General features: G+C 35.3%; 2 protein-coding genes across 2 annotated transcripts; both read right to left on the bottom strand.

Moving 5' to 3' along the window:
- Nucleotides 1-393: 393 nt before the first annotated feature.
- Nucleotides 394-1,834, bottom strand: LOC138135271 (uncharacterized). The gene is made up of 4 exons (XM_069053972.1): nt 1,616-1,834; nt 1,356-1,563; nt 943-1,301; nt 394-882 (listed from the first exon to the last, which is right to left on the bottom strand). Exons 1-4 carry the CDS (start codon nt 1,832-1,834, stop codon nt 394-396), a joined length of 1,275 nt encoding a protein of 424 aa, XP_068910073.1.
- Nucleotides 1,835-5,659: 3,825 nt separating this feature from the next.
- On the bottom strand, nt 5,660-7,102 carry LOC138135109 (golgin subfamily A member 6-like protein 22). Its single transcript, XM_069053756.1, has one exon. The coding sequence runs from the start codon at nt 7,100-7,102 to the stop codon at nt 5,660-5,662; it is 1,443 nt and encodes a 480-aa protein (XP_068909857.1).
- Nucleotides 7,103-11,677: the final 4,575 nt, after the last annotated feature.

Below are 11,677 nucleotides of genomic sequence, written 5' to 3'. Positions count from 1 at the left end.
ACAATCATCGCGTATACCTTATATGCCTCATTAAGGAGCGTGATCCCCCTGTAATTGCTGGCTGTATCCTTTTCTCCTTTCTTATATATGGGGCATATTATCCCCTCCTTCCACTCCTGGGGGAAGCCCTCTCCCTTCCACACTCCATTCATTATCTCTAGGGCCCGGATTTTAGGCAATTAAAAAGTCGGAAATAGGTGCCTAAAATAGTCCCTTAAACTACTGCAAATAGTCCCTTAAAAACTGAAAATAAGCCATACTAGGTCCTTAAAGTTGTGGTTAATTAAATTAAAAAATGTGTTTTTAAAGTTTTAAGTAGGTACACACAACAAGATATTTACTAATTATTTTTTATTAATTACAATACTACAAGTTTGTTAGTTATTTACATTGTTACGTATTTACATTGCATACAAGATATTGCTCTAAATTTTCTACTTTAAAACATTGTCGGTTATCCACCAAAATGGACTTATATTTTGAAAAACTTCTTTCTACCTCGCAAGAGGTAATGGGCGCAAATTTGTAATAAATTTCTTCCATTTTGGTGTCATGTTCCGGCACATCTTCACCTCTAAAAATTCTTGCCAATTCTAGAAGAAATTTGTATCCAGGATTTTTTTCAGTAACATCTTCAAGTTTTTTTAATGCTACTGCTGCTACAGGGCCTGGAGATTTTTTTAGGGAGGTAAATACGTTTTCAACAATTTTGATTGAATCGGTTAAAGGTAACCCATTTTTTTCCAATTGAGTAATACTTTCGCAGATTATTTTAAAATTACTGCGAACATAAATTAATTGGTTTTTTATTCCGGGTTTCTTCATTATAGACTGTGCTTTTTGAATAGCAACAGCAGAACTTCCATCAAAGGACATGACAACCTGTGAGTAGTTAAAAACAGTTTAACAATCAATTAATTTGCTTATCTTTTATATACTTACTTCTTTAATGGAATCAAAGTGTTCGCTGTAAAACATAGCAGCCTGAAGCCATGTTCCCCATCGTGTTAAAATTGGCTGTGGAGGCAGTGGCATTTCTTTTAGTTTTTCTTTGTACATTTCAACTCTCAAAGGTGCCTTAACGAAAATTTTTTTCACGTTCGAAATTAAATTATCCACATCTTCATATTGATAGCGAATTTTTTCAGCCACTAGATTTAAAGCATGCGCTAAGCATGTGACATGCACAATTTTTGGATAAAACACCTTAAGGTGTCTACCAGATTTTATCATATATGGTGCTCCATCCGTTACAAACAAAAGAAACTTTTCAGCAACAACTCTGGTACTCCACAAGATTTCTACGCATAGAAATTTTAAATCAAAATAAATTTAAAAAAGTGAAAAACCCTTACCTAAAGATTGATTTACGAATCTAGCTATTGTCTCATGATTTGTTCTTTCTAATTGTTTAGACGCCAAAAGATAAGATTTTCCAGGTTCATCTTCTGAAAGTTTCCCAACCAGACAATTCGCCACATATCGCCCAAGTGCATCTGTTGTTTCGTCAACTGAAACCCATATGTTAAAAGGATCCAGCTCATTCCGAATGCGGTCAATAGTCTAAAAGTGAAAATAATTTTAAATTAAATATTAAAAGATAGTATGTTCATACATCTTTGTAGCATTTTGGTAAATAATTTTTCCGTAAAGTAGACTCATCCGGAATTTTTCTACCACAATATTTTGTCAGAAAATTCTGAAACGCAGGATTTTGTAGTTTGTGCCATGGTATATTGGCAGCTAAAAAGACGTTACAAAGTTCCATATTGAATGTACTATTTGCCGATTCCTCCAAGTTCTGTGTCAGCAACGTTTGCCGAAGCGGTGTCATAATGTTCTCTTTATGGATGGCCGTTTGCTCATGCTGTTGCAAGTGACATTTTTTTTCGCATATAAACTACAAAAAATAAAATTTTCAAATAAGTAAAAAATATAAAATGACATATTTTTAATTATGCTTAACTTACCAGTTTACCACAAGCTTTACAAAACATTTCTCGGGTTGATTTTATTTCATATAAATCTTTCTTGCTTGTCCACTGTAATATTTTTTCGCGTAAACTAATTTTTTGTTTCGGCATTATGTTCACTTTAAACAGGTTCACAAGAAACACGACCACTGCACGGAGATAAAGTAAACGAGAAATGACAAATTTGTAATGCTTATATTTACGTCTCCCACCAAATTTCAGAGGAGATGGTTAATTTTATATTTCTTAAATTTTTAGAAAATGACACCCTTAAGGTTTCTCTTATTGTTTCACTTCGGGATTTTAATTTTCGTTTTTATGGCAAGGACCATTTTATAAACGTTAAAGCTTCTAACAATACCTAAGTATCAGAAAACATTAGACCGCGTATACCTGCACCCCTTCGAACAGAGGCAAACAGATAAACTCTGTAATTTATGCCAGTCCAGTCTAATGGTTTGTGGTACTTAGGTATTGTCGGAGTATTTACCGCTGACATCATGGTCCCAACCGTAAAAGCGAAAAAGTAATTCCTGTATTGTACTGCACTTTGTACATTTCAGTAATTACATCTCCTTAAATTTTAAAATCATAAAGCATTGTAAATTTTATTGAGGTACCACTTTTACATTTTCAATACCGTAAACTTCCCAGAATTCGAAAATTGGGAAAAAACCGCAAAAATGAAATTGATTTTTGGTCATTTTAGGCATGTTCAGGCAGTTAAAAGGTAAAATAGGTATTTAAAGGGCATTTTAGGCCGAATAGGCAGAATCAAATATGGCTCTAATTACTCTAATTAAGCCAGAAATCATTTATAGACAAGTTTCATACATGTGCCTTAAAAAATAAAAATAGTCCATTTTGCCTAAAATCCGGGCCCTAAATCTCTAACAACCTATCAACTTCCCTTTCAGTTCCATATATCCACGATTATTATTATTATTATTATTATTATTATTACACCACCCAACAGACATGTAGTCCAATTAGAGGGTAGGAAAAACCAAAATCAGTATATTAATCTGTATTGAAGCACATCCCCTTTATGTCTCTAATAGTGCAGTTGAAAATATCGAGGGAAGGTAACTTATTAGAATTATGACACATCATGAAGAGCGGAGAAAATTTTTGCGTATTAATGCGAGGAGTATCCATATAAAAAGTCAACTGATTTCTGGATGCCAGCCTAGGTACATGAAAATTAATTTTACCCAGCAGTTCAGGACAGTCGAAGACGTTGTTAATTAGTCGATGTAAAAAAATAAGGGAATGGCAAACGCGGCGATGCAAAAGACTGTCTACATTCCAACGACGTAACAGGTCATGTTGTGGATGGCCGTTCTCTGGATAAGTACCATCAACTTTGAAACTCAAGTACTTTAGAAGACGTCTTTGTATTTTCTCAAGATCCTCAATCTGTGACTTATAACCAGTAGACCAAACCACACTAGCATATTCCAATTTCGATCTCACGAAAGTAAAATACAAACGTTTCACAGTATCAGTATTATTGAAACTCCGAGAGTTTCTGATGACAAACCCAAGGGATCTAACCGATCTGGTAACCATGCCCTCAACATGATCTAAGAAGGACAAGTTACTGTCGAGAGTTATTCCTAGATCAACATGTTTTGTACAGCGTTGTAGGTCTGAGATGTCAAGAGTATAGTGATGATGAATAGGCTGAGTCTTTCTGGTAAATGACATAATACAGCATTTATCCTTGTTTAGTTTTAGATCATTGCTGTTGCACCAGGTTACCACTTCATCAATGGTATCCTGCATTCGTAGGCATGGTCAATTCTTGAGTAAATTTTGAAATCATCAGCATATAATAAAATTTGAGAGTCAACAACATCCGCTATATTATTAATGAAGACATTAAACAAAAGTGGTCCAAGAATGGAGCCCTGCGGTACACCAGATGAAACATTGATCACGTGTGATTGAAAGCCAGCACAATTAACATACTGACAACGACCACTGAAATATGACCTAAAAAATTCGACAAAATTGGTACAGAGTCCAAATTTGGAAAGTTTTCTTAACAGTATTGGATGATCAATTGTGTCAAACGCTTTCGACAAGTCCGTGAATACAACATGAACTTGAGAACGATCATTCATGCAATCAGCCACAAACTGCACAAAACTGCATAAGTTTGTAACAGTAGATCGGCCCTTCACAAAGCCATGTTGAAAGTTCGATAACTGGTTTTTCACGAAGGGAGATAACGTATCGTGAAGTAAAATCTCAAAAACCTTAGCAAAGCTCGACAGCAGAACCACAGGCCTATAATTGTGAATTTGTTTTCTATCACCTTTTTTATAGATCGGACAAATTATTGAATTTTTAAAAACAGCAGGGAATGTCGAGGAACTTAACGCACGGTTAAAAATTATAGTAAGTGGGGTTGTAATATTGTCACAAATGTTTTTAATTACAAAAGCAGGAATACCATCCGGGCCAGAGGATTTTTTAGTTTTGAGTTTTTTTATTGCATCACTCATATTAGTTACAGTAAAAGTCGGAATAGTTAAGCAGCCGGAATTGCGCGAATACCTATCGAAGTGATTATTATCTGAAACTGCTGTGGAAGATGAGGTATAAGTTTGTTGAAAGAAATCAGCAAAACCATTTGCTATGTCTGTAGGAGTCTGCAGTTCCTTGTCGTTGAAAGTCATGTAAGTAGGTATAAAATTGTTTTTCTTAATACAATCGATATAAGACCAAAAACTTTTAGGATCTTTTGTTATATTTTGTTCCACTTGTAAAATATAACGGGTGACTATTAAAATTTTCACTTGGAGTTGGCTTTGAACGAGTTTTTATTTTTGCTGTTACTTTAGACACACGCAAGAACGAACGACAAATGTCAGTCAGTACAATTGAAACATAACCTATAATGTTAATTATAATGTCAAACTTGTCAGTGTCTAAGGTGCAACGTAAAACAAAGAATGATCCATAGCCAACCCTAAGTGAAAATTTTAATAGTCACCCGTTATTTACAATGGGCACGTTTGATTTCTAACTTGATAATCTTTCTGATAGACTTGAATTCATCGTAGAATAGAGGAGATTTGCTTTGTTTGTATATTAGCCAAAGTTTATGTTTTTGTCTCAGCTGCTTAACGATTGAGCTATTAAACCAAGGGGGATATTTCGATTTGTAAAAGCGTAGGGATCTTGGAACACAAATACTAAATATATCATTCAGTTTGCTATAAAACGCCTCCATCATAACGTCAATATCAGATATAGGTTTTAGAAAAGACCAGTCAATGTCAGACAATTTTTTGTTTATTGCAACAAAATCAGCTTTTAGAAAATTAAAATGTTGTTTCTTAGATGAAATACCTTTAACTGATGTGTTATATTTATAAGCATATTTATAAGCATATAGAATGTGAAGGGGTGGATGATGAACATCCTCTTTACACAATATATCAACGGCCTTGCTGACCACACATTTCTTGTTCGAGCAAACTAAGTCCAGTATTCTATTGAAGTCATTAGCGATATTGTTGTTCTGATGAAAACCCGTGTAATTACAGAATTCAAGAAAGATTCTAGATTTGTTGTCTTGGACGCCACTTAAAGCCAAAACATAATGAGAGATATTGAAATCGCCAATAATGATAACGTTTTTATTCAGTACAAAGTCAAGAGATTCAAAGCTATCAAAAAGCTTCACATACACATTCGTTCTGTATACCGTCCCTCCCCGGTGCCTTTTTCCTTTTCAGTTTTCTTAGTTGTTGCTCTAATTCTTCTCTTGTTATCTCTTCTATTTCTCCCACTCTGTGTTGTCTCTTTTCCTTTTCTTGTCTGTTTTCCTCACCCCCCAACAACTCACTGAAGTACTTTCTCCATTCCTCCATAGTAATTCTATCACTCACTATTTCTCCTTTTTTCTTTCTTTCCTTATTTATGTATCTCCACACCTCTTCTTCCGTCTTTATACCTTTCATCTTCATTTCTTGTTCCATCCGTTTCTTTTCCTTCTTCTCTTTGCATACTAATTTGTACCTCTTGCGTGCTCTCTTGTACTCTTCCTTCGTTGCTTTTTCTTTTTTCCAATTTCTTAGTTTCTTTCTTGCTGCTTGCTTCCCTTCCCTGCATTCTTTATCCCACCACTCGTTTTTCCACAGCCCCATCTTCTCTCTTATCTCTATCTCTTTTTTTTCTGTTGCATTTTTTACATTCTTCTCGCTCAGCTCCCTCACTTTTTCGTTTATTTCTCCTTCTTCGTATTTTGCCTCCCTAAGTCTTGCTCTATACTTTTCTTTTCCTTCTTCCGTCCAAATATTCTTCACAATTTTTCTTTTAACATCCTTCATACTTCTCTCTTTCTCTCTTCCTTTTGTCCTCACTTCCAATGGCATATGATCCGACTCCACTCTTTCTCCCACCTTAAATTCTTCTATTTTATCCCATGCTTCTTCATTCACCATAACATAATCAATAACTGTCTCCCCTCTCGATCCAATATACGTGTACTCCCCTTTCTCGTCTCCTATGCAGTTTCCATTAAGTACGTCCCATCCTCTTTCTTCTACTAAGCTAACCAGTTCTCTCCCTTCTGCGTTTTCTATTCCATCTTTTGTTGGTCTTCTTTCTATTGTTGCTTGTTGTTCTTCCATCCGCCTTCCTTTTCCCCCAATTCTTGCATTAAAATCACCCCCAATCACCAGAGTTCCTTCTTCCTGCTCTTTTACTCGCTCTTCTATTATTCTCTTCGTTTCTTTCATACTTCTGCTGTAAATTGTTACAATTCTCCATTTTCTCTGTTTTCTTTTTACCGTTCTTTCCATAAACCCTCTTTCTTCTTTTACTCCAGATCCGTTTTCTTCTTCCAGTCCCTTTTTCACACCCATTATTATCCCACCTTTCGCTCTCCCTTTCTTGCTTTCCCTCTCTGCATATTGACACTTCCACTCAAACTCTCTCGGCATTCTCTTTTCCAATCTTTCCCAGCCTTTTTCTTCCACCCACGTTTCTACCAATCCCACTACGTCAAATTCTCCCAAATACTTCCAAAACTCATTCTCTTTATTTTTTATTCCCGCTACATTCCAGAATACTATTCTTATTTGCTCGTTTTCTCCTTTATTCCTCTCCATGTTCGTTTTCCCTTTTCTGCCCTGTCGTCTTTTTCTTACGCTCTTATTCAAAAATTTGCTGTATGTAACTTCCCGTTTTCTTCATCCCACCTAAAACCTTTTCCCTCTATCCATATCTTTTTATAACCCACTTTCACCCGCAGTCCTTTTTCTCGCTCTTCTTTGGCTAGCGTTCTTAATTTCTTCTGTGTGTCTCTCTCCTTTTTTGTCATATCATCTTCTATGTACACTCTCTTTCCTTTTTTTTTCTCTTAGTTTCCTTTTATTTTCCATAACTTTCCGTTTTTCCCCCCAGCTCTCAAGTTCTGCCACAATCATTTTTCCTCCATTTATTTTATACATCTCTTTCACCCTTACTTCAACCTCTAATTCTGCCTTCATCCATTTTTCCAGTTTCTTCTCGTTCTCACATTCCTCTTCATCCAGTCCCGTTACGACAATATTCTTTTTTCTCACTCTTTTTTCCTGCTCTTCCATTTTCTCCTCCAATTTTGTCATTTTTTCTTTTAATTACATCTTTTCTCTTTCCCATTTTTCTTCCTTTTCACGCATCATACTTTTCAGTTGTTCCAATTCCCGGCTCATCTTCCGATTCTCTTCCTTTATCTCCCCTACATCCTCCATAATTTTTTCCAACATCTTTTTCATTTCCTCATCCGTTGCCTTTTTAACAGTTGATCTTTCCACTTTTTTACTTTTCCGAAATGGGTTAATCCTCTCTTCTGATTCTCGTCCTTCTTCTCTTTTCCTTTTGTGATCTTCGTCTCTCTCGCTTTCACTATCACTTTTTTTCATTCTACCTCGTTTTTACTTGCCGCTTATCTTATCGCGCGCCGTAAAACAGGTCCGCTCGCTTCGACTGCTCGAATCGGACTCTGACGGCCCGTTATTAAAAGCTGCCCCTGAACTTCATAAATGACAGGGAAAACCTATTCGGACTCAAGGTACTACTCACTACTGACACTTAAAAATAATTAATTACCACATGCCCGCAACTGGAGTTTCCTCAATTACGGATGCAGAAGTGTTTTTCTTTAGGTTTTGTTGGAACAATCTGCAATTTTTTCAATTATAAATATTTAAATAAAAGTCGTAAATGAAACATACACAGGTTAAAAAAAAATCTTTAAAACTACATTTTCTTACCTTCTCTTAGCTAGCTCTTTTTTATTTTTTCTATGATCTGATAGACGTAGTTTTTGTTTGTTTCCCATTTTTCACACACTTTCGCACTTACTGCACTGTAGATACCAAAATCAGGATGGAGATCGAAACGAAAAAGACCTCGTAAATCTCAGTAGGCCCTTATACAGGCTGATTCATCTTTTACCGCCGGTGGCAAAATGACCCTTAAGAATTGAGAAAAATTTATAAAATTTACAGAGTTGAGTTGTCGAAAAATTTACTTTCGACCGGTATAATTTATTTCAAAAAAAAATTTTTTATTGAGCAGATATTTATAAAAAACTGGTTTTCAAGAAAAATTTATGTTCAAATTTTTGCATCAGAATGTGGCTAATGGCGTATAAAATCAATATCTGCAATCCGTTTCGAAAAATGTTTGATAGTTTTTGAATTAAATCGATTTTAATGGAAAAGTTGCCTTTATTGATGGTTGTTGGCTTTTAGTGTTGTAAATTTTCTCTAACAATGACTACCTTGTAAAACTGACCTGCTTAGGCGAATTTCTTCGATTTTACAAAGGACCCCCTGCTGTGGCAATAAAAATCCTCTAATAAATCTTATTGTTAAGATATTTGGACATTATGTCGTAAATCATGAAGCAAATACAAATTTGAATATCAAAATGCGTTTATTTCAATAATACCATACGCTAAAATTAATTTAACATGGTAAAATTGTGTGAAAATACCTGAGTGTGCATATACTACAAGGTTGAATAAATTAAACAATTAATATTTGAGAAAATGGCAAAATTTGACATAATTAACTTATACATTTCATTTTTTGATATTATGTGCCTTATGGATAATAAATTAGGTCTGCAAAATATGAAAGTGAAATCATAATTTTTAAGGTCAATTTTGCCACCGGCGGTAAAAGATGAATCACCCTGTATATCCCCATCTTATTCGTTACGTCGGGGGTGCAGGTATGACCGAGCTTCCGGGTTTTTCCAAGCGAGTCGTAACGGGTTTTCCAAAATGCCAGAATAATTTTGCTTTAGGTATTCTTCTGTCGATCATTTGATAAAGCAAGCACTCATTTTTAGACCAACAGAAAATCCAATCATCCTTTTTTACATGCATATAAAATCGTGTGTAAACGTTATTTGGTAAAATTTTAAATAAGCATAAATATAATTTTTTTATCACTGTTCAATCTTTACCTCTCTCTACCCCAACTTAGTGGTGCCGGACCCCTCAGGCTACTCCGGCTACCTGTAACTATATACGAGCCCCGTACGGCTAATTGTTTTTAAAAATACATTCACCTTTGTCTAATTCATATTTTCTATTTTCAATAGTAATACGAGTACAACGAGTGGGTACGAAATTGCCGGAAATTTTCGATCTCAGATACGAGTATTTATTTCTTAAGGCAATTGTCTTAAGAAACAAATACGAGTGGTCTGAGGAGAAAATTTCCGACAATTTCGTACCCACGAGTTTGTATTCGGCATGATAATTCACTGAGCGAAGATTGAAAAATTCTATGAAAGAAATACTTGAATAGTCGTTCGTGATTTAAAAAAGATTGTTATTGTACAATTCGTCAATAAATAGTGAAAATGTCAAAACATTTCCGGCGGCAATTTTCACTAGTGAAAATTTCCGCGGCGTTTTTTTTAAAACAAGCGTGATTGGTCCGTACTGACCAATTTCGTAAATCTGATTGGTCGAGAGAATGTGAGTTGAATTGTCACTTACAATACCCCGAGTGTGTTGATTGTTTCCGGAAATTTTGTTCTCGTGAAATTGCCGGAAATTTTCGATCTCATTATACGAATATTTGTTTCGACGACAAATTGTCTAAGAAACAAATACGAGTAAAATGTGGAGAAAAATTTCCCGCAATTTCGTACCATCGAGTTGTATTCGGCATGACAATTCCACGAAAGAAAATTTCATTTTCAACTTTTACACAATTTTTTTAATTTATACGTAGTCTATGACTCTCAAAGCGTTAGTTAATTTAGTTGAGAATCGCCCTCAAATGTCACATGATTTATATTGACAAATCACAACTCCGAATTGTTTGAATAGCAACCAATCACAATTTAATTAAGCGGAAATTTTCCCTAGGGAAAATTTCCGATATAATTGACCTAGGGAAAATTTTTTTCGGGCGATTCTCTTCCGAATATACCTCGGGACAGATATATATCGCCAGAAATTTTTTCTTGCAGTCCAACACTCGTGTTTGTCGCTCAAAATTACCCTCGGGCTGGCGCCCTCGTGTAATTTTCTTGCTACAAACACTCGTGTGTGAGGACTGCTCGAAAAAATTTCCGGCAATATATCTGTCCCTTGGTATATTATATATGAAAACAACAAAAATTTTACTGTGGATCAAAAATGAGTTTAGCAAAATTCGAGGAAGGAGGAGAAAATGACAGTGATAATTCAAGGAAAAATTTCTGAAGTGTTATTATTACGCTTTATTACGAATATCAACTGTTCAGTCAATGCTCTATCAAATCAAGCTAAAAGTAAATGCAGAACGTAGATGCAGAAACTTTCTTTTTGTAAATTTCATTACGCTCCTAGTTTTACTACTCTACCTGAACGCAAATTCCAGGATGCAATAAACATTCGAGTGCAACCCCGTCCAACACAGTCGAAGTCGAGGCGCCAGGCCTTCGACGGAGACAACACGCGAAGGATAGAACGCTGATAGCTGCATTTTCACTGGGTTGTACAATCAAATTTTGTCAAGGAATTACAACGATTGTAATTACTCAACAAATTTGAAATTTCACAAACACTTCAACAACACATCAATCGATATATCTTGATTATTCTTGTTCTCATCTGAATAAAGTCCTGTTCAGAAAAATATTCTAAAGTAAGGCAAATTATTAGGCGTTTTCTTATTTTTTTTTTTTTTTTTGGGAAAACTAAGGCCGTCTTGAACATTTTGAATATCAAGAGCCTTCAATCTACACTAGTTTTATGGCATATATTTTTTTCAGGAAAATTTATTAATTAGTTTGGCCACAATTTGTCGACAAAAATCGCCTTAATTTGGCTCTCACCACTGGCGTATTCTTCCCCTTAACAACTTGTTACTATGGCGGACAATAAATTTAGGCCGGCTTGTCATTGGCTTGACATCAAAATGTGAAGCTGGCATTATGTTCAACTAACCCCATTTTCGATTTTTGTCATTCGTGTCATCGTGACAGCAATAATCAAAGTTAAAATTGGGAAAAGAAGCGTGCACCAGAGAGAAGTGCTACTACAAATCAGTTATGCTAGTGGGTCATGATCTGTAAGTTACAAAAAGGGCGAAGGAAACGCCAAACAGCTTGAAAACCTTCAGTTTGACAAACTGACACATCAGTCATAATGACAATGACTTTTTTGAAATGTCATAAATTTGCCGGCCTAA

This window comes from Tenebrio molitor, chromosome 7 (assembly GCF_963966145.1).
Source record: "Tenebrio molitor chromosome 7, icTenMoli1.1, whole genome shotgun sequence".
Taxonomy (NCBI): Eukaryota; Metazoa; Arthropoda; class Insecta; order Coleoptera; family Tenebrionidae; genus Tenebrio; species Tenebrio molitor.
The sequence above is the reverse complement of the archived record's forward strand: the minus strand, read 5'-3'. Positions and strand labels throughout refer to the sequence as shown.

Coding starts and splice junctions, on each gene's coding strand:
- LOC138135271 (XM_069053972.1), bottom strand. CDS start 1,834: ATGACACCGCTTCGGCAAACGTTGCTGACACAGAACTTGGAGGAATCG. Junction 1,302..1,355: donor ATTCGTAAATCAATCTTTAG/GTAAGGGTTTTT, acceptor TTCTATGCGTAG/AAATCTTGTGGAGTACCAGA. Junction 883..942: donor ACTTTGATTCCATTAAAGAA/GTAAGTATATAA, acceptor AACTACTCACAG/GTTGTCATGTCCTTTGATGG.
- LOC138135109 (XM_069053756.1), bottom strand. CDS start 7,102: ATGGAGAGGAATAAAGGAGAAAACGAGCAAATAAGAATAGTATTCTGG.